General features: G+C 31.1%; 3 protein-coding genes across 3 annotated transcripts; 2 read left to right on the forward strand and 1 right to left on the reverse strand.

The window, feature by feature from the left end:
- Positions 1 to 3,792: 3,792 nt before the first annotated feature.
- On the forward strand, positions 3,793 to 12,205 carry LOC114744924 (rust resistance kinase Lr10-like). Its single transcript, XM_028933070.1, has 3 exons — positions 3,793 to 4,625; positions 8,716 to 8,723; positions 11,086 to 12,205. The coding sequence occupies exons 1-3, from the start codon at positions 3,804 to 3,806 to the stop codon at positions 12,203 to 12,205; spliced, it is 1,950 nt and encodes a 649-aa protein (XP_028788903.1). The 5' UTR covers positions 3,793 to 3,803.
- A 3,011-nt stretch (positions 12,206 to 15,216) lies between these two features.
- On the reverse strand, positions 15,217 to 17,481 carry LOC114744922 (rust resistance kinase Lr10-like). The gene is made up of 2 exons (XM_028933068.1): positions 16,561 to 17,481; positions 15,217 to 16,453 (listed from the first exon to the last, which is right to left on the reverse strand). Exons 1-2 carry the CDS (start codon positions 17,210 to 17,212, stop codon positions 15,357 to 15,359), a joined length of 1,749 nt encoding a protein of 582 aa, XP_028788901.1. The 5' UTR covers positions 17,213 to 17,481; the 3' UTR covers positions 15,217 to 15,356.
- LOC114744925 (LEAF RUST 10 DISEASE-RESISTANCE LOCUS RECEPTOR-LIKE PROTEIN KINASE-like 2.8) lies at positions 17,479 to 22,387 on the forward strand. Its single transcript, XM_028933071.1, has 3 exons — positions 17,479 to 18,549; positions 18,798 to 18,830; positions 21,144 to 22,387. The coding sequence occupies exons 1-3, from the start codon at positions 17,685 to 17,687 to the stop codon at positions 22,385 to 22,387; spliced, it is 2,142 nt and encodes a 713-aa protein (XP_028788904.1). The 5' UTR covers positions 17,479 to 17,684.
- Positions 22,388 to 24,169: the final 1,782 nt, after the last annotated feature.

Consider the following 24,169-nt stretch of genomic DNA (forward strand, 5'->3'; position numbering starts at 1 on the left):
TGCAAGAAATAAAGGAAAGAATAAGGAAAAGAAAGGAAGAAACATAAGAAAGAGAAGGAGAGGACATGAGAAACAGAGTAGGAAAGAAGAAGGAAAGGGTGGCGCTTGTAAAGAGAGTAGAGCTTGTGAGAGAGGGAGAAAGAGAGAGCAGGGGAACGTTGGTCAAAGAGAAAATAAAGAAAGAAAGAAAGAAACAGAGGAAATATTGAAGAAAAGAGGACATGAGAGAGAGGGGAAGAAGACACAGAAAGAGAGGAAAGAAAAGGAGAAGACGTAAGAGAGGTTGAAGAGCAAAATGGAAGGGGGAGAGTGTGGGGCAGCGTTCTTGGAATAGAAAAGAAAGCAAGATACAGGAAGAGAAGGCCCACATGAGAAAAGGGGGAAAGAAGTAAAAGAAATGGAGATCCTGAAAAAAAAAGAAAGAAAGATAATTAAAAAAGAAGCTAAAAGTTATTAAATATCAAATTAGATTTGATAATAATATTTTATTTAATGTTAATAATACTGAATTTATAAATAATAAAAAAATTTTGTTAATATTTCTTGTTTGATATTTAATAATTTTTAGTTTTTATATTTTTTTTTCTAAGAAAGAGAGAGAAGGAGTAGACGTGTGGAAAAAAAGCTTACGGTTCCGTGGTCGGCCCTCGCAAAGGACAGTATTTTCTTGAAGAGGAAAGGAAAAGAAACAAAAAGACAGAGAAAAGAGAAGGCAAGGACGTGAGGGAGGGGGAACAAAGAGAAAAACAAGGTGGAGTTTCGGAAATGGACGAGAAAGAAACAGAGGAAATAGGAGGAGAGGACTTGGAACTTGGGAGAGATGAGAGAGAGAAGGGAAAAAAAAGAGATGAGAGAGAGAAGGGGAAAAAAAAAGAGTGGGGGCGGGGGGAATTGCATTCTTTTAAAATTCTAACAGTTTCTTAGTTATTATTTAACTACCGTAATACTACTTAATTCACTCTAAAATAATATACATATATATATTTAAAACAATTATTTTAGTGAGACATTTCGTCATTTACAATTCCTTTAAAAAAATTATTAATGTATAAAATTAATTTTTTTAAAATAAAATTTTTCTCATAAATTGTTATAAATTCTTTACATGCCCTATGTCACGGCATACTTTCAAAGTCTTGAAAAATATCAATGCCCTAACTCTGGCTTCTACCTTTTACACGGGTCAATTTTCTAATAATGAACAAGAGGAAAAAAGTATGCCTAATAATTTTGATGTTCATTCTTTGACCTGATAGCACGTGATCCACATCACACTTATTTTCAAAACAAAACTAGAAATTTCTTTTTGATGCACGGTTTAGCATATCTAATTAGATTTAAAATTTTAATAATTACATTATCTAAGATAGTTTAAGATTCACTTCTAAGATGAGTATATTTTCTAATTCATTTTAATGAAATTTGAATTAGAGATGTGAAATTTATGAAGAATAGATGAAAATTTGAAATTATTTATTTATTTCTCTATTTAAGTCTCCAATTGACGTATTAGTTAATTATGATACTCTTCATCTAATTTAATAGATTGAAATCCTAATTAAGATATTTAAATTCAAAATTGATTATTAATTTCTTTATTTGAGCCTCCATTTGAAATTACATTCATTTATAATGTTTTTTTATTTAATTCAATCTATTCAAATCTCAATCAAGGTGTTATTTAAATATCATTAATTGAATATATTTAGATATCATAATCTCATACTCGACTTATTTTTAAACGAATAGAATATTACGAGTTTTTAAGAATATAGTTGATGATTTTTCTCATAAATTGTTATAAATTCTTTACATACCCTATGTCACGGCTCATACTTTCGAAGTCTTGAAAAATATCAGTGCCCTAACTCTGACTTCTACCTTTTACGCGGATCAATTTTCTAATAATGAACAAGAGGAAAAAATATGCCCAAGAATTTTGATGTTCATTCTTTGACCTGATAGCACGTGATCCATATTACACTTATTTTGAAAACAAAATTAGAAATTTCTCCCCCATGTGATGTACAGATTAGCATATTTGATTATATTTAAAATTTTAATGAATTGCATTATTTAAAATAGCTGAAGATTTACTTGTAATAGGAGTATATTTTCTAATTCATTTTAATGGAATTTGAATTAGAGATGCGGAATTTATGAAAAATAGATGAAAATTTGAAATTATTTATTTATTTCTCAATTTAAGTCTCCAATTGACATATTAGTTAATTATGATACTCTTCATTTAATTTAATAGATTCAAATCCTAATTAAGATATTCAAATTCAAAATTGATTATTAATTTCTTTACTTGAGCCATTTGGAATTGCATTCATTTATAATATTTTCTATTTAATTCTATCTATTCAAATCTCAATCAAGATGTTATTTAAATCTTATTAATTGAATATATTTGAATCTTATAATCTGATACCTGACTCATTTTCAAACTAATAGGGTATGGCAAATTTTTAAGAATATATTTGATGATTGATTTTATACGATTTATAAAACAAATTACCTTGCCAACATAGCGTTTTCTACATTGATTTGATATATGCGCGGCTTCTTTCTGAGCCTATTCTGTATGTGTATGGTATTGTGTCATGAATAGAAGGTGGGGTATGGCTTAGAATTTTGATGTTGATTATTAACCTAATACTACCACCGGTACTTAATTAATATAAGAACTAATTAATTAATTTGAATAGATTAAGAAAATTAATTAAATTAGTTATTTATAATAAATATGTATTGTCTTTCTTAAAATACTCTTACTAATAATGTGTATTAACTAGAATTAATATTTGATGAAACATTTAACATGTACAACTACTAAAAAGACTACTTTAAAAAAGTGGATTGGGGTTTTATATGTAGCACCAAATTAAATATTAAACTAGTTTTTGTATTAAAGATAGGAAGTACTACCTCCGGTCTTAATTATAAGAGCTAGTTGACTAATTTGAGGAGATTAAAAAAATAAGATAAGTTAGTTATTTGTAATAAATAGGTATTATCTTTTCTAAAATATCCTTGCTAGTTAAGTTTATTGACTAGAATTATCATTATTAGAAGGACTATCTTAAAAAAATACATAAACATGAGAGAAAAGGTAGATTTGGGTCTTATAATTATGATCAAAATAAAAGTCAAACGAAATTTTATATTAAGGACAGGAGGTAGTAGTATATATATTGCAAGTGATACCACATTATACTTATTTTAAGAACAAATTTTATATGACTATAAAAAACTATTATAAAATTAAGACATGTTAGCCCAGTAACAGGTTTGAGAGAAATAAATAACCTTCGTGAAATAGTGAGGTTGTGGGGTCTGCGGTCTGCGGTTTATGTTTGAGAGTTGTGACTGAAAATGCTACCTACACTCCTCAGTATAAGGATTTAGGTCTAAATATACAAGCTCAATTATTTTATCTCTCAAATTAATTTTTTAAAAATATTCCTATTAATCGTAAGGCATTCCTACTAAAAGGTAATAATAGTGCATCTGATTAAATAGGATAACTTAGAAAAATACAACACATATTTTTTTTATAATTAACTAATTTAATTAATTTTTTAAAATCTCTTTACATTAATTATGAAGCTATTATATTAAGATCTAGAAGTAATATTAAATTTCCTACTTTACCTTGAATAGTGAAACGCGGGCGCAAAAAGAAGCTCATAATTAATTATTAATGGGCCCAACATGGTTTAAAAGAGAAGGGACCGAATTGAATTGAGATGAGAAGCCACTGAATTAGGAGGGTGCATTGGCTATCATTGTGGAGGATGGGGAGAGGGAAAATAGGCTGGACCAGGTTATGGGGTTTAACGTTGTTCACTTGTGTGTATGTAACACCCCAAACAATGAGCTCAAAGAATGGGAGCAAAACCTGTAATCTGTCTCAGTGCGGCATCATCACAAACATCTCATATCCATTTCGTCTCCGAGATGACCCACCCAACTGTGGCCTCCGGGCTTACGAGTTAGCCTGTGAAAACAACGTCGCTCTGCTTCATCTCCATCCAGCAGGAACAGCAACGTACCAAGTCCTGGGAATCAACTACGACAACTACACAATCCGAGTCAAAGATCCTGGCATTCGGGAGGGTGACTGCTCCTCCCTCCCTCTCTATTTCTTATCCCAATCTAATTTCACTGACACTTACAATCTTTCCAGCGATTATAAATATGACACCAATAATCCCTATGCTGTCTTTATGGACCCATTGTCTGAAGAGCTCTTATTCGAGCACATCATTTACCTGAACTGTAGTGAGCCGGTGAGGGACGATGCGGGCTACGTGGATACGGCTCCCTGCGTGGACTGGGGAGCCAAAGGAGAAGGAGGAGGCCATGTTTATGTCGTGGCTGGCAGAGACTTAGAGGCCCAGAGGTTGAAACCTGAGTGTCGCGTGAAATCAGTGGCCACCATTGCTTCAGACTGGAGTTCATTCCTGGAGAGGAAAAGCCACTCCTACGCTGATCTTCACACAGCACTTTCCTATGGTTTTGAGATTTCATGGTGGCGACTAGGTTGTTCTGATCTTTCTTGTGCAGCTAACGAGAGGTGCTCGTTCGACAGTCAGCCGCGAAAGGTCCATTGCGAAGTTGTAAGTGCGCTGGCCAGTTGCCAACCGACTCTATTACCTTTTCATCTCTTTTGCGGTAAGTCATTTTGCCGTTATTGTATATTTATCTGCTTGCTTTGTGAGAATCACAATCAATGAAAAATGATACTCCTTGCGGTCTCATATTAAAGGGACCACCTTATCCGAAAAATTGTAACTTATGTTTTGGATGGAAGAATTTTTTTTTTCTTGGCATGGATTTGGTCTTAAATATATGAAACAAGATAATCAATTAATTTTTTATATATATTAATTGTAACATTCTGTTGATACCTTCAATTAACATAGTAGTATTGTAAGAGGACTTTTTATTTAGGGTAAATTTGTCTTCCAGATATTTGCAATATTACTGTTATGAAAATGTTGAAAAAAATAAGGATAATGTAATAGAAGTAAGAGAGATGTAGAGATAAGTAATGGAAGAGAATTCTCGGTCACATAGAATCTTAATAGGAGTAAAAGAGAGAGATGTAGAGATAAGTAATGGGGAAGAATTCTCATTCACATGCTCTCCATCTCTTTCTTACTTCTATTACGTTGTCCTTATTTTCTTCGACATTTTCATAACAATTACTCTATTTTTTTTTCTTTTTAACGTATTACTCTGTATTAAGATTTTAGAATTTTGAGTTAATGCTATGTTTCCTTGTTGAATCCTGCAGGAAAGGCCGAATATCTCAGCAAGCGCGTAAAAGGTAATAGTTTTTCTCCAATTTTTAATTCTCACAATTGAATAACAATTCGTAGCTTTGAAATACAACTCATGGGTGACATTTAAAAAAAAATTATACTGAAAAAGTAGACCATCGTTTGAGAACAAGTTAAAAATAATTATTTTCAATTAGTCTCTGTTCTAATATAATGAAAAAAAAGTGCTTAAATAAATAGATTTGGATTGATGCGATGAAAAATTAAAATTATCAAATTTGAAATCAGAGTTACATTTATTTTTAATCTTCTTTTCAACTAAAGAGGAAAAGGGGCATTGTCGTCTTTTTATTGACATTCAGAAATCCCTTGTTAGGCATATTGGCCTAATTAAAGATTTATTAAATGTGTAGGCCTAAATTTGAATTTTTGTATTTCAGTTAAATTAATTGAGATTCTTCCATTTTTTATGGGAGAATAATAAATTTTAAACTTGTTTAAAGGAGTTTTGAGACCCAATCACAAGACTAGAATTCATTAAAAAAAAAGTAAAATACTTGAACCTCCCCTTTATTTTGCCTTAATTATATAAAATTTTTCTCTATTTAAAAAACATATAGTTAAATCTATACCATCAACTCGGTTAAAAATATTTCGACAAGATGCTTTTTTTAATTAAAAATTATATTAGAAGAATTTTTATTTACTTTTTTTTCATATTAAATTCTTAATCTTGACTAAAATTTTTCCAAAGAATCTTTTAAAGTTTATTTCTTTTCCTTAATTTTATTTTCCTTGCAAACATTTATTTGTTCAATTTTTTTGGGGACAAAAACTTAAATAACTTAATTAATGTAGACCATAAAAATTTGATTAATTCTTTAAATAAATTTATAATTAAGTAAATATGTTTATAAATGTTTGTAACAAAAATTTTGTTTGAAAATTTTAAATATTAAATTTAAATTATTTATATAATCTCTCAAACTTACATAATTTAGATTATATAATAAAAAAAAGTTCCTTTAAAATATTTTGAGCCATGTAATAAAAATCTAAATAAATAGATTTGAATTGACGCCATGAAAATTAAAATTATAAAATTTTATAATATAATCTAAATTAATAAATTAATAAATTTTATAACATATTAGAAGGTTTAAAAATATATGTATTAAAATAATTTTTGGCTGCATGAAAAAGTAGTGTTTTTTTAACAAATATAAATGTTTGACATATAAATGTTTAAATAATTAACAAATAAATATCAACCTTTTATGAAAATTGTTAATATCGTTACACGACTTGTTAACCGCGTTACTATAGTTGTGAAAATGTTATTTTTTGAATTTGGTAGAAAACCTATTGTTAAATGTTATACCGAACTTGTTAATAGAGTTATGGAACTTTTTAACAGTATTACTGAAGTTGTAAAAATACTACATTTTAAATTTCCTGAAAAACCTGTTATTAAATATTATATTGAACTTGTTAATAGTATTACAAAACTTGTTAATTGTTTCACTGAAATTGTAAATTTTTTTTAAAAAAGTAGTTACTAAAGTTGTAAAAATGTCTTTTTTTTATAAATTTTTTTAGAAAATCTGTTGTTAAATGTTATACTATAGTTATTAATAGAGTTACGGAACTTGTTAACGGCATTACTGAAGTTGTAGAAATGCTACTTTTTGAATTTTTTTAAAAACCTGTTTTTAATTGTCATATTAAACTTGTTGATAGCATTATAAAATTTGTTAACCGTTTTACTTAATTTGTAAAAATTTTTAGAAAAATTATTGTCGGCCGCTAGAGCTCTAGTGACGGTGGCAACTTGAGCTCTAGCAATAGCCGTCGGTACCAGAGTTTCGGTGACTAGCCGGCTAGTGGGGGCATTTGGTTTTTTTAAAAAACAATAAATAAAATAAAGGGTTATGTGGTTATTTTAGCAAATTTACAAATGTCAAATTAGTCACTTACAACTAAATTGGGATTTTGTAAATTCAAGTGATTATTTTGGCATTTTCAAGTTTAAGTGTTATTTTTGTGTTATTTTTCCTTAAAGATTTACTGGCCAAATTAAAGATTTATTAAAAGTACATGTTTCAATTTGAATTTTTATATTTCAGCTGGATTTAATTGATTTTTTTAGCTTTTTTAAGGGACTTAATTTTAAGCTGTTTAGGACAAAAAGTTTTAATTTTCTTTTGTAAAATAAGATAACAAATTTTAGATAGTTTTTGCCAGAAAATATTTACATATTCGTACAATTCATCCACACGTATTGAACTTTCAATTTTTATTTTTGCTTCGACTTTTTCAATTGTGCTGTTGATCTGATAAAGTTACGCCAACAGATTGTTAGTATGATGAATAACGGGGTGATTTAGAGTTGTGTAATACTATTTTTAATTTTAATTATAAGACCTTATTTATAATTTATAAACAAGGTCTTATAAATAAGATTGGAGATAGTACTATGACTTAAGCATCTATACCATTTTTTAAGAAATTATTTTATTCGGGAATGAACTGACAGAAGAAAAGAGCCATTTTTGGCCGTGTTATGAGGAATAAAATTAGATAATCTAGATTTGATTTTAGTTGATTATTATAAAATATTTAACCTTGCCCGCGGTAACGATATTGAGTATTGCAAAATTTCCTTTCCAGCATTTCTCCTTGGGATTGTTGCAGGTAATGTCTCGAACTCATACATACGACACTTGTTCACGTTCTATTGGCTTCCTGTTATTTAGAATTTATTTTGGTCTATTCATGACCCTTTCTATCAATTTAGATCTATTTAAAATCACGTTCAAAAATATTTACAAATATATTTTTTTAAATCGAAACAAAATTTTATATTCATATTTATTTTGTATTTTAAAAATTTTGGTTAAAATTTACTTATAAATAAATCTAAAATGGGTTTTTAGTTGTTTTTAAATTTTCATGTCACCCTCACTTTGTCTCATCAGTCCCTATGATTTTATAACTGGCGACACCTTAGGCAGCTTACTAAGTTTTTGGTAGCTCACAAGTGTATGTTTAAAGATGTTTGAAATAAATGGGGAAAACAATCATTCTACTGCAGTTATAATTTTCATTAATTTTTAATTTGGTATCTATATATTTTTCCTTTTAAACACTTTAATTTTATTCTATTAGTACTGTTAGCTTCTATAACTTTATTCTATTAGTACCGTTAGCTTGTATGTGAAAACTAATTATGCTAATAGAGTAAAAATTATAGTATTTATTTAGAAAAGAAAAACGCATATATATCAAATTAAAAATTGAGCAAAATTATAAGTACCTATAAAATGGTTTTTCGAAATAAATAAGTAAAAAAATTTCATTAGATACAAAAGTGATTATTTTAGGAGGTTTCAAACACTAAATAAAGCGTGAAGTTTCGAAGCACTGGAAGTTTTCTAGTGGGTTTTGCTTTATGCCTCACCTTTTTATTACTTATTGTAATGCTCATTTTTCTAAATTTTTTATAATTAGTTTTTATATAAAGTAAAAGATATTATGGCAGCATAATATAGTAGTTACCAAATGATGCAATTTTAATATTTTTTACGATTTTTTAAAAAACCCAAAAATTATGTAGTTTTAATTTATTTTTTAAAAAATTGTTAAAGAAACTAACGATAAAAAGAAAAATTAAAGATGTTGGGGCATTAGAGGGTTAGGCTTTTTAACCTATGTATTATAAACAGTAAATAAAAATACTCAAATAGACAAATACTATGTTTTAAAAAATATTTATCAAGATGTTCCATTTAAAGCCATTCATGTCTGGAACAGCTTCAAATTTATACAAAACTCTTTCAAAAAAAGAACGACTTCCATCTCATTGCTGATGTGATATTATTCTTTTTAAATTGTAAATAAAACCGTTCTCATCGGGACGGCCTTTTCACTGCTTTAATTTGTATTCTCCTTTTGTGTGCCTGCCATTGGTGGAGGGGTAAATAACAATTGGGCCTGCACAATTTTTTTTTTCTTTTTTTTGTTCTTGCTCAGAGTATCCTCCTACCCAAAAAGTAAGAGACTAATATCTCAAGATACTGTGAGGCACCGTAATGAGAACTCTTTCTAATAGTGTTTTTTTTCATACACATCATCCTAAAGATCGAACCCAAACATAATGTTCAAGGTGTCAAAGTCCTTTCCACTTGGACTAATACTTCTTGGTGCACAATTTATAAGCACAAGCAGCTAAGCAGTTTGTTCTCTCTCCCTGACAAAAGTTAGTTTAGTTAATAAAGAATTAGCTCATAATTTAACTCATCTAAATTTTTTGTACTAAAAAAGAAAACTTGTTCTTTCTCTCTTATGGTACATCTCTAGTTCATTTTCCAATCAACCTTTATTTTAAATTAGTTAAATAATACTCATTTGGTTAAAAATATAAGCATCAAATATTTTAAAGGGACTTAGGCTTTTTAATAATTTTCAAATGTATGCAATCATGGTGAGAGTATGATTAAAATAAAAAATATTTTAGAAAAATTAATACCTGTTTTTTAAAAAATAATTAATTTAACTATTTTTAATAGTTATAAATTAATTATTTAATTCTTATATTTAAAATTTGGTGGAGTTGTTTTTATATTGGCCTGTGTAAATGCCAATTCCAGTTGGAGTGAGTGGTATGAATTCTAGTTGCCTAAGCAAATGATTTGGATCGAGTTTGAATTTCATACACACACATATTGTCCTTACAGTAGCCCGGGAAGATAATCTCAGTAGGCAGAGCTTACCTCTTATGCTAGAAGAAAATATTATGCAGGCTTTGTGTAATTGCACAAAATTTAAAAATAAGTTGCATTACTTATGTTGACTTAATTTTTCTGGGAGATTTTTTTTAGCGGAGAAAAATAATTATGTAGGCTTGAATGATTGCACAAAATTTAAAAATAGTTTTTTTTGGGGGGGGGGGATTTTCGAACATGTCCTTGTCGTGGTGTTTGTTACAGCTGACGTCTGTGAACATTTTCTTGCAGGGTTGTCATCTTCGAAGCGTATTAATCATTGTAATATCGTAAACTATCATATATCCACATGCACAATTATAGGGCATTTGAAATGTTACTTTTGATTTATAAAATATAATATTTATATAATTTTTATAGTTAAATTGAGAAGTATGTATTCCTTAAGATATACCTATTTTGAGATATTTTTAATATGTTTTATTCCTCAATTCATTGGTTAGATTGTGAAAATAAGTGCATTATAACCATACGTGCGTGTTATTAAACTTTTTCCTGAAAAATAAACTTTATAAATATGCATAGTTACTTGGCCGGAAAAAAATAACGCGTGTTAAGTGCATTTTAAGTTCATAAGTTGAGTAGGTTAATATGTACGTGTGTAAGTGTGTTTTATTAAAAATTAAATTACGCCAGCTACCATATTTTAATCATAAACAGAAATTACGCGTAGTTATTGCCAAAAAAAAAAAAAAGTTTTCCATAAACTATATTGTCAGCATGCTTCTAATATAAGCTGTATTATTTATAACTTTCATATGAAAAATGTGCTCTATATGATTGGAAATATATATTGACTTTGATTTGAGAAACAATTTTCTTTTGAGCGACTTTGTTAATCATATTTTTGGACAAACCAATTTTATGACCTTTAATTTGTGGAAATATAAACGTGCAGTTGCAGAGCCTTTTTTAAGGCAAAGGGGTTTTGGATACAAGCGTGGTGATAAAGTTCCATTCACCTTAGGAAAAATCACAGCATATGTTTCGACAGCCATTATTCTAAGATTTCTGGTTGGTATGGTATTTCTGTTCATCTTGCTGATTTACAAATATCGGAGAAGACACTTGTCAGGCTATGGAAGCATTGAAGATTTCATACAACTTCATAACCTTCATCCAATAAGGTACTCATACAAGGAACTGAAGACTATGACAAAAGATTTCAAGAGTAAGTTGGGTGAAGGAGGCTTTGGCACTGTCTACAAAGGGAGGCTAAGGAGCGGACCTGATGTCGCAATTAAAATGTTGGGCAATAAATCCAAAGCTACTTGTCAAGACTTTATCAATGAGGTGGCAACTATCGGAAGGATACACCATTTCAATGTGGTACGTCTTGTTGGCTTTTGTGTGGAAGGAACTAAACGTGCTCTTATCTATGAATTCATGTCCAATGGATCTTTGGATAAACATATTTTTGTCAAAGAAGAAAGTGCCTCCTTAAGTTATCTCAAAATCTACGACATATCTTTAGGAGTGGCTCGTGGCATTGCTTATCTTCATCATGGTTGTGACATGCAAATATTGCATTTTGATATCAAGCCTCATAATATTCTTCTTGATAACAATTGGACCCCAAAAATTTCAGATTTTGGACTGGCAAAATTATATGTTATTGATGATAGCATTCCCACTTTGACTGCAACAAGAGGGACCATAGGATACATAGCTCCCGAATTATTCTATAAGAATATTGGGAAAGTATCTCATAAATCTGATGTTTATAGTTTTGGAATGCTTTTAATGGAAATGGCAAGCCAAAGAAGAAACTTGAATCCACATGTAGAGCATTCAAGCCAATTATATTTTCCATCATGGATTTATGACCAATTTGATGAAGAGAAAGATATAGAAGTAATGGATGATATGACAGAAGAGGAAAAGGCTTTGGCAAAGAAAATGTTCATAGTAGCATTATGGTGCATTCAGTTTAATCCTGCCGATCGCCCTTCAATGAACAAAGTAATAGAGATGTTAGAAGTAGATGATGCTTCAAGTCTTGAAATGCCTCCAAAACCTTCTCTGTATCCTACAAATGACAGACCCCACTGTGATGAAACATCATCTTTATCCTTCACGTGTTCTCATTCCAATCTATGTGAGGATGCAAGCAACATGCAGGAATAATACTCTGCATTTATAACATATTAATTTGTACTTTGTGACCATACTTAGTTGTTGTCCTGGTTTGGGTTCTGCTCTTATAATTTAAATCTTATTTTTACTTTTAATAATGATGTAATGATGTGTATAATGATTGTTAATTTCTTCTGTGAACTCATTTTATTAATAACATGTTGAAAGTGATTTATAAATAGGATCAGAGAATAGTAAATATGGTATGCATTGTCTTGAATGTGCCACTACAGAACAGAAATCCACTTCCTATTTCCAACACAAAGACTTCGGTTTATTGGAAAAAGGATTCAAGGCAACATTTTGCTTTAGAAGAATTAGATTGTAGATGTTTATGCTTTGCATAGATAATTCGAAATGAGTTGTATTGTTCACTAAGTTATAAATAGTTTAGTTTCCTTTAAATTTTATATTATATGTATAGGTATATAAATAGCACATCTACAAACTTGGGTAACTACTACATATCATTCAATAAAAAAGTGTATTTAATTTATTATGTTATTACAAGAAATTATGATATGAACCCACACGAAGATTTTGTCACATTACACAATATCAGTCAGGTGGAGGAGAGATAAAAAAGAAAAGAGATTCAGATTGAATAGGCTAAAGCAATTTAAACCTTCCTCACATTATCTCACATATGCTCAGAGATAGATCTCCAGTCTCCAGATATGACTTCTCTTCATTCATAAGATTCTAATTCTCATCCTTAAAAAGATAACCGAGTTCTTTACTATTACGTTGGCAACGTGAAAAAGACCTTTTAAGTGTATCTTTTTTACTTGTTTTTAATAACATTGCTTTTTTGGCCCAAAAAAATGCTTTTTAATAATTAAAACAATGGTTAACGGCCACTTCAGTCCATTATCGATATAAGAGGCCCAATGATACACCTTCTAGGCCCAAGAGGATGAAATTTGAGCTTGAGACCCTGCTTGCATATGGTCATGTGGAGAAACAACCCCAAAATTTCAAATTATTAAAAATATCAAAAGTTCCAAAATAACTTTTTTTTTTTTTTCACGTGCCAGATACCAGATTGGCTTGCTAACTCAGCATGAGTAGCATTAGCAAGTGAATCAATCTCCTTTATATTTAACTGATTATTGATTTAATAAATTCCCAAATATTTTGAATTCCTCTCTTTTCTTCAGATCTCTCTCATATTCTCCGCGCCCTTTTCCTTTTCATATCATTATCATTTAGGCCAAACCACCATCTATCAAATATTAGAACGGGTTATTCACGGAGGTTAGGTCTAATAAAAGAGGTTAGCATTCCATAACATAATAAATCAAAATTTGAATTCTTATCGAGAGATGTACCCATATTTAATATCCAATAGTGTCTTAAACAGAATTTATAATAAGAGGATATTTGTGTATAGTTAAAAGAAATCTATTAAATCGTTTTCTCCCTTCACAATTATTTTTAAGTGGCCCTGTTCCATCTATAATGGGATTATAAATATATATATATATATATATATATGTATAAATATCATAGGGAATCTGGTGAGAGGGAAATTACAATATTTGTCATGGCAGTTTCTTTCAGGCACAAATTTAAAACTCTGCAAGTGATTCTTATGATCACCTTTTTTTTGCGGAAAAAAATTATTCAAAAGGCAACTACAGTGAATAAAGGATTATCCCTGCGAAGCTCATCCAAGATAAGCTCAACATTATATATATATATATATATATATATTATCTTTAGATTCCAAACTCTTTTTACACACACGTATAGAAATATGAGAAGCACGGATGTGAAAAGGATTGCTATCTATTTAAATTGATGAGATTGCTATCAACATGGGATTATTTTATATGATGTTTGGTAGCACCGTTTATACATGGCATGCACTAATTAAAAACAATATATGAAAGAATCAATATAATAACCAATACTAATATAGGTCAAAATTATACCTAAACACTATCACTTTCAAATATAAAAAATTGGCTAGTGTTCTATAATGTAAGCACTAACTTATAACTCCAATAAAATAAACCATATAACGTATATGAATTCAAATAAAAAATGCAGAGTAATGCACTAATTTTGACTACCTTTGACAACATGGATCTGTTTTCTAGTAATGAACACGGGGGGAAAAAATATGCCTTAGAATTTTTATGTTCATTATTCTTTGACCTAATAGCACGTGTGTGATAGCATATTACACTTATTTTAATAAGAAACAAATTCTTTTTATGACTTTTAAAACATAGGGCCATTATTGAATCTCTACATGGGTAAATGCAAAACTCAGTATAATCCTCAGTATGTCGACTATTAATTTTTTATGCTTAAAAATAAATAAATATCAACATTCTTAATGAATTGTCCAGAAATAATGTAAAATTAAATCACCACAATTATATTAAAACTGTCTGGCCAAAATAAATTAAATTACGATTGAGACTATTGTGAGATCTCTTGATCTTGATCACCACATATGATACCATCCTTGCATGCAACTTGGAAATGACCATTGTTGCTTGCTGTCATTTCTCATTTATAGTGAGGCTAGTCCTGCACACTGGATAAGTTTAAGGAAGTTGCTGGTAAAAAAAACCAAGGTTTAAGCACGTGTTTGGTATTAAATTTCTTTTTGTGTTTTATGATAAATTTTTCATATACTTATCTCGCACAACATATCAAATTATTTTTTTAATTCTTTTTATATATTGAAAATATAACAAAAAAATTAGAATCCATTTCTTTATTTATAAACTGTCTTATAAAAAAGGGGAGTTTGTATTTCACTATCTGATATACAGATTATCCACATTATACTATACAAAAAGGAGTAATTTTATTATTAACGCTTACAAATATATTCCAAAACATTATAGAATGAGACCAATTCTTATTAACAAATCTTTATTGGCAAGTTCTCATTTAATTTTTTTTTTTCATTAAGAATTTCTAACCCAAGACAGTACTCCCAAATCTACAAAGATAATGCGAAATATAAAAGGCTACAACGCTAAAATGAAAAAAAAAAATTTTTGCATTTGCACTTGCATGCATGATAAACAAAGTTCATTTGCATCACCAACACAACACAATATCATAAACTCTGACAAAATATTTTCCAATAGAAATACAAATTACATGAGGATGCTTCTTATTCTAATTCATGAATAATTTCCAATCCCAAATTCAAATGTCTTGCTGGAATGTTGATCCTTGTATTAATAGAATTTCTGGAGTCAAATTGAATTGGGGGCACTTTTAATTCATCACCTTCTCCTTCTAACATCTGTATCACTGTTTTCATGGATAGACGACTGATCGGATGCCATTGGATGCACCAAAGTCCCACAATTGCTAGTTTCCTAGCAATTTTATTGTCATCTTCATCTTCAATGTGAATATTTATGTCTCCCCCTTCAATCAAATTATGGATCCATTTTGGATATAAAATTTGGAAAGCTTCTTCACTTGTGTGGGTATTTTTCCTTCCTCCAACTATTTCTAACAATAACATCCCATAACTGTAGACATCTGATTTATATGACACATTTCCAAAGTTTTTAGAGAAAACCTCAGGTGCAATATAGCCTAAAGTTCCTCTAGCTGCTGTTATCGACACAGCACTTTGATTTTTGGAACACAATTTTGCTAGACCAAAATCAGAAATTTTGGGAGTAAAGTTATGATCTAATAACACATTACCAGGATTGATGTCAAAATGAAGAATTTGATAATCACAATCATGGTGTAGATATTCAATCCCTTTGGCTACGCCCAGAGCTATTTGTTGCAACTTCAACCATCCAAGAAAATTTTCCTTGTTGTCTGGGGAAGATATGAACTTTTGGAGGGAACCATTTGGAAAAAAGTCATAAATAAGAGCACGGTGAAAACCATCAGCACAAAAGCCAAGCAAACGAACGACATTGATGTGATGAATTTTACCCATAGTCCCGACTTCATTAATGAAGTCCTTCCCATCGTCATCAGAGTTGTTGAGTAACTTCACAGCTACTATAATCTGATTGGATAGCTTACCTTTGAACACTGATCCATGAGCTCCTTCGCCTATTTTATCCTTGAAATTGTTTGTAATTCTTTTGAGATCAGCATAGGAAAATCTTGTAGGCTTGAGAGCTTCGTAATCCTTCAAAAACTTTTCAAGCGTTGCATGATCATCTCCTTTCGTTTTGAAGTAGCGATATATTAGTAGAAGGAACACAATGCACAAAACTGACGCAATTGAACCTGTGTAGTTGCCGAGCACATTAATCTAACATTTAATTTCAATCCAAGGAACATTCAAAAACCAAATGGTGAAAAATTGAAGGTGAAGCAAAGTGAACTATCTTTACCTGAAGCTGGTAAAACAAATTTGAATAATATTGTCTTGCTGCTATCGACATCACATTTGGGGTGGGGCCATCTAAAGTTAAAATTGTTGAACAGAAAATCATCTTGGTCTAATGGTGAATCTAACTGCAACATCTTGGTGCAAGAGGTCACGTCCCTCTCAAGGATACCTTCGGTGGAGCCAACAACATAAATGGGACAAACATGCAAATTTGCTTGGAACACGTAATCATCGTTTTTCAAGTATTCCGACCCAATCGAGGAACAATTGAAAAATGTAACACCGAAACTTTTGTTGGATGATGCCGACCTAACTGTTTCAAATTGGAAAGGATAAATGGATGAATGATGAAGTCGTAGAAAGAGTTTAGGAAGACAGCCTTCAACATCACATAATTTTAAGATGCGGGACTTATAGTGTTTTTCTAAGACGGCGAGTCTAACTCCTTGAAGAGCCGGTACTCCCGGGAACTCAACCATCTCCACATTGTTAGTTGTAGTAGAACAGGGATTACTATCAAGTGTGGCCTGTACTAGACGGAACGGAACACTTTCATCAGCAGGGACACACTGGTTCTGAGCATTCCCCAGATTCATAAGCAGCACCAACAACTGCATTATCACCAACCACAAAGCTCTCTGACAGCAAACCATTGCGACCGAACCTTTTCTTTTAATCGAACTTAAAATTCAAATTCCCACATATAAGTATAACTAACATGGCATCACATGAAGAAGAAATAGAGCAGGGGAAGGGGGATGCTGCCCAGAAACATCATTACTGAGCAGGACAAAAATTTCAGGTCAATTTTGAATTAAAAAACAACCATGTGGCTTCGGAATTTCTTTGTGTTTTCAAAAAGGAAAGAAAAGGCAACGGTGAGCTTGAGGGGTCTTAGCTAAAGCGTATAATTTTTTAGTGGGCTAGAGCATTGCCATTTCTTCCTTTGGGAGCTGTGATTGAAAATAAAAAATTTTCCACTTTATCACGCGTAGTCAAACATAGTGGGCAAGAAACTCATAATTGATTAATGGGCTGCAATACAGTTTAAAAAAGAATGAATTTCATTGACTTGAGATGAGAAGCCATTGAATTAGGAGGGTGAATTGGCTATCACGGTGAAGGATGGGTAGAGGGATAATATGCTTAATCAGGTTCTGGGGCTTGATGTACTTCACTCTTGTGTATGTGACATCCCAAACAACGAGTTTTAAAGATGAGAGCAAAACCTGTAATCCGTCTCATTGCGGCATTATCACAAACATCTCATATCCATTTCGTCTGCGAGACGACCCCCCCAACTGTGGCGATCCGGCATACGAGTTAGCCTGTGAAAACAACATCACAGTGCTTGATTTGCATTCAGGAACATACCAGGTTCTGGGAATCAACTACAACAATTACACAATCCGAGTTAAAGATCCTGGCATTCGGGAGGGTGATTGCTCCTCCCTCCCTCGCTATTTCTTATCCCGATCTAATTTCAGCGACACTTATAATGGTTCCTTCGAATATGATAGGAATAATCCCTATGCTGTCTTTCTAGAAGCATCCGCAGGTTCAGAAGCTACAATCGACAACATCATTTACCTAAATTGTAGTGATCCGGTGAGGGACGATGCGGACTACGTGGATACGGCTCCCTGCGTGGATTGGGGATCCAAAGGAGATGGAGGAGGCCATGTTTATGCTGTAGTTGGAGACTTAGAGGCTGGGAGGTTGAAACCTGAGTGTCGTGTGAAATCAGTGGCCACCATTGTTTCAGATTGGAGTTCATTCCTGGACTGGAGAAGCTACTCATATGCTGATATTCACACAGTACTTTCCCATGGTTTTGAGATTTCATGGTGGCCGCTAGCTTGTCTGGATATTCACTGCGGAACTTACGAGACTTGCGTCCTCGACGATCGCACGCAAAAGGGCTATTGCTCACAAGTTTCTGGGACTTCATGTTTCGGTTTGGAAGGAGTATCTATTTCTCTCTTTTGTGGTAAGTCATTTTTGCCGTTGCCTTATCACCTGTTTAGTTTGTGAGAACTCAAAATAAATAAATAAATAAAAACAAAGAAAGAATATGATCCCAAAAAATTCCATCATAGATCAGTATTCAGTAGCATTGATTCCATATAATAATTTTTCCTAAGAAAATTATTCAATTTATCTCTTATTTCGTAAGATTAATTTTTAAATATATCATCTAAAGAAATTAATATTATGCTTTACTGTTGAATGCGGCAGGAAAGGCGGCATATCTGAGCACTCGTGTAAAAGGTAATATTTTTTCATTCAATTTTTAATTCTTACTATTCTTTCTCTTTTTAATATAAAACCTACTGAACTAATTTAATTAGATTAAAAATGTTAGGCAACATAGTTAATTATAAAAAAATATGATATGTTTCTCTTAAAACATCATAATTATCTTTCTTAATATCATCATTTCCTCACCTGCTTGATTATGATTGAGAGAGTATCAATAAGAATAATTTAAGAGAAACTAATCAACATGAGAAATAGGTCTTACATTTAGGATCAAGATCAACTCAACAATTAAGTCATATATGAAGAAACGGAGGAGTATTAAATAACAAGAACATTAAGAAGTGATCAGACACTCTTCTGGTTTTTAATGTAAGAGTTATTAAATTAATTTGGATAGATTAAGAAAATTAAATAAATTACTTAAGATTAAAACCAACTTCCTAACTCCATCTTTGGTTTTTAATATAAGAGCTAGTTGGAAATTGAATCTGGTTCTAAATGTAAGACTTAATTCATTTTATCTTCTAAATTTATAATTCATTATCTAAAGTATTTCTATTGATTACACATATCAAGACAGTTTTTATCCAAGGATAATCATGATCAAAAGAGTACTTTAAAAAAATCAACTCATACTTGTTATAAATAGCTAACTTTGTTAATCTACTCAAATTAATTAAATAACTCTTATATTAAGCACTAAATATTTCTTATATTTAAAATAAAAGAGTATCACCAACAAAAACCGACACAATTGGTAGATTGCTGAGTCCCTTAAATATGATGTCCTTGAATTAGCCTCTACCTATTGGTGGTGGGATGCCACCTGGTTTGTAAAAAAAAAAAAAAAGAGTATCAATTTTGTACCTTTGAAATATAAGTTATATAACTCTTGAGGGACATTTAAAAATAATCATTACTTTCCTTCGGATAGTTGTCGTTCATATATTTGACTTTTGTAAAATTTCCTGTGCAGACTTTCTCGTTGGCATTCTTACTGGTAATGTCGTGAACTCATTGTTTTTTTATTAAGTTAATTTTTTTTATTTCCTATATGTTATTGTCATAGACACTTATGCAATGACCTATTGTTATTTTCTGTACCAGATTTTGTTTATGCTATTAATTTGTTGGAGGATTTTTCAATGATTAATTATTTATATAAAATTGCATAATAATTTTTTTTTTCTTTCTTCTTTCGGAAGGAGATTTTCGCACATGTCCCGCTCTAAGTGTTACCCTTGACCTCTGTGAATTTTTTCTTGCAGGTTTGCTATCTTCTAAGGATATTCATAAGCGTAAGATCCTGAACTATATCATATATTCATACGTACAATTATATGGAATTCGGAATATTATTGTTTATTTATAAACAATATAATAGTTATAAGTAAATTGATAATATATATTCCTTACGATATATTTTTTCTCAATTTTATTTTTGCACTTCAACATGATTAATTTTACCACATGACTTTTAATTTCTCCAGGGTTAAAAAATGACTATGACTGAATGTATTGTTAAGGAGCAAAAGTTGTCACAATTTAAAAGTTAATAAAGTAAAAATAACAAGATTTGAGTCTATACATAAATAAACTATGGAGAGAATAAAGTATAGCCAACCCTTATTTTCTAATATGTTCGTTTGTACATTTATTTAATATGTTTTATTCCTTAATTCAATGATTGTATTGTGAAAATAGTGTGCATTGTAACTATATGTTCATAAGTTGAGTAAGCTAATATGTATGTGTATGTATGCGTCTTATATCATATACACTTGCGAAAAATTAAATTATGTTATCTATCATGTTTATTGGTAAAAATAAATTACGCACAGTTATTACTCCCAAAAAAATGCTTTCGTTTATTTTGAGTCCATGTTTAACACAAAATTAAATATAAGTTGTGCTTCTTTGATCCTTTTTATAAGTCATTTTCAACATGTTTTATATAAATAAAGAAAAACCTTAAACTTTGTTAACTTTTAAAGCTTGTTCAAAATTTAACAATTTTCTAACTTTATCCCTATTTAATGTACATTATACAATATAAGAACAAAATTGACACAATAATAAATGAATAGTAACATTGTATATTCATATGAAAAACAAAAATTTCACTCTCTGTACTATAAATATGACTAGAAGAGTACTAGTTATAACCTACATATGAAAACTGTGGCTTCCTGTGAAGTTGAATATATACAGACACACACACTTTGATTTGAGAAAACTCTCTTTTGAGTGACTTTATTTGTTAATCATATTATTGGGACAAACCAATTTTATGACGTTTGTGGAAAATATGTACACGCGCAGTTGCAGAGTCAGTGCATAAGGAGATTGAGTTCGAGGCTGGTGATAAATATGATGGCGATTTCATTTCACTACAAGTTGCATTCGCCTTGGGAAAAATCACAGGATATGTTTTCACTGTCATTATTCTAAGATTTCTGGTTGGTATATTATTTCTGTTCATCTTGTTGATTTACACATGGCGGAGAAGACACTTATCAGGCTATGGAAGCATTGAGGATTTCATACGACTTCATAACCTTCATCCATTAAGGTACTCCTACAAGGATTTAAAGACTATGACAAAATGTTTCAAGACTAAGTTAGGTGAAGGAGGCTTTGGGACTGTGTACAAAGGCAAGTTAAGAAGTGGACCTGATGTCGCAATTAAAATGTTGGGTGATGAATCCAAAGCTACTTGCCAAGACTTCATCAATGAGGTGGCAACTATAGGAAGGATACACCATTTCAATGTGGTACGTCTTGTGGGCTTTTGTGTGGAAGGAACTAAACATGCTCTTATTTATGAATTCATGTCCAATGGATCTTTGGATAAACATATTTTTGTTAAAGAAGGACAATCCTCCTTGAATTATCATAAGATATATGAGATATCTTTAGGAGTGGCTCGTGGCATTGCTTATCTTCATCATGGTTGTGACATGCAAATCTTGCATTTTGATATCAAGCCTCATAATATTCTTCTTGATGACAACTTGACCCCCAAAATTTCAGACTTTGGACTAGCAAAGCTATATTCTAGTGATAATAGCATTGCCACTTTAACTGCAGCAAGAGGGACAATAGGGTACATAGCTCCTGAACTATTCTATAAGAATATTGGAAAAGTGTCCTATAAATCTGATGTTTACAGTTTTGGAATGCTTTTAATGGAAATGACGAGCCGAAGAAGAAACTTAAATCCGCATGCAGAGCATTCAAGCCAATTATATTTTCCCTTATGGATCTATGACCAATTTGATGAAGAGAAAGGTATAGAAATGGAGGATTTGATAGAAGAGGAAAAAGCTTTAGCAAAGAAAATGTTCATAGTAGCATTATGGTGCATTCAGTTTAATCCTGCTGATCGTCCTTCAATGAAAAAAGTAATAGAGATGTTAGAAGTAGACGATGTTCAAAGTCTTGAGATGCCTCCAAAACCTTCTATATATCCTGATGATAATGTCAGAGCCAACTGTGACCAAACATCATCTTTACCCACAAGTTCTGATGGCAATCTAGAAGAGGATGCAAGTGACAAGACATAATACTATGCATTTAACTTGTAAATTTGTATTTCATGACAATGCTTAGTTGCTGTCCTGATTTGGGTTTTGCTCTTGTATGCTTTCATATCTTACTTTTACTTATGATGTAATGATATGTATAAGGACTAATGAATCATAATCTCTTTGAACTCATTCTCTATGCTAACATTATTCCAGATGATTTTGTTAATGGATATATATATATATATAGTAATCACATAACAAAAATGGTGTTTGTGTGTGTATGTGTGGTGGCTTGAATATGCCACTGCCTCAGAACAGTAATCCGCTGCCTTTTCCAATAGAAGGTCTTCAGTTAAAGATAAGTTCAAGAATGCAGGCCCCTATAAAACAGATGAACATATTCCCAATCTCATATTTGGTTTTCGAATTCTTTTTGAAACTGAATTTCCTCTTCATTAATTTACCCTTTAGAGGAATTAAATAAAAAATACTAAATACACAACATACCAAGAAACAAAAAGGAATAGTAACTCGGCACAGGAGCAGAGTATTATTACATATATAGTTTATATGAGAACCAAATTTAGATGTACTAAAAGATAAAATAAAATAAGTGAAGAATTGTAAAATGATATTAATAAAAGTATAATAAACAGGCAACATTTTTTGTTTGTATCAATCTAGACGTTCCTGTCAAGCTGTTATGACGTCAGCTCACCCCTTGCCTCTTATCTGGCATGGTGTAAAAGGAAAGTGATTCTCTTACCATACTATATAGATTTGTTTGATTTGTTCTTTCGAAAAAATGGATTATAGGCAATATTGATCTTTAAAATTAGATAGTGGAATGTTTGTGGGTTGCACATAATTTTAGATCATGCATCATATTATTTTTCCTTATCATAACTCAGGCACTCATTATCCCTTATAGTAGAGGGTTCAAACTCATAATCTCACATTTTAAATTCTTAAGGGAGATGCTTTATGTCATTTGGGAGAGCATAATTGAAGCTTGAGGCATGTCGTTATTAATATCACCGATAAGAACTCACTGAACAATTTTGGTTTTATATTCATTGTAACCTAGAAGTTGAAGTGGTAGATATAATAGTTTAGGAAACATTGGGAGCAGGTTTCGCAGAATGAACAAGTCCCTCATAATGTAGCAAACCAAGATTTAAATCTTTACTGGGAGAGGTGTTTACATTTAATACCTAACAGTACTTCAAACAAAATTGCCTCTAATAAAAGAATATATGTACTTAGGGGGGAAGCTCTAGAAGACAATTTCCAACATCGCATAATTCTCCCCACCGAACTCATAAACATGTACAGCACCACTACCTACATTGTCACCGACCACAAAAATATCTGATAGCAACACATTATTGTAACCAAAGCTTTTCTTTGATAGCAAAAATTCAGGTCATTTTTGAATAAAAAAACAACCCTGTGGCTCTGGAATTTCTTTATCTTTTAAGAAATTAAAAAGTGGAATCGTGAGGCTGAGGGGTTACGATTAGCTAAATTAAAGCATGTAAATTTTTAATGGTCTAAAGCACACCTATGTCCACCTTTGGGAGCTGTGATTGGAAATATAAAATTTCCCACTTTGTCTTGTGTATTCAAAGTCAGGGGGCTAAAAAGAACCTTGTAATTTATTAATGGTCTGCAACTCTTGGATTGATTTGAGATGGAAGCCATTGAGTCAGGAGGGTGCATTGGCTATCATTGTGAAGGATGGGTAGAGGAAAAATAGGCTTAATCAGGTTGCGGGGCTTGGTGTTCTTCATTCTTATTTATGTAACGTCCCAAACA

This window comes from Neltuma alba, unplaced genomic scaffold (assembly GCF_004799145.2).
Source record: "Neltuma alba isolate B1F8T4 unplaced genomic scaffold, ASM479914v2 tig00004487_pilon, whole genome shotgun sequence".
NCBI classification, from domain to species: domain Eukaryota; kingdom Viridiplantae; phylum Streptophyta; class Magnoliopsida; order Fabales; family Fabaceae; genus Neltuma; species Neltuma alba.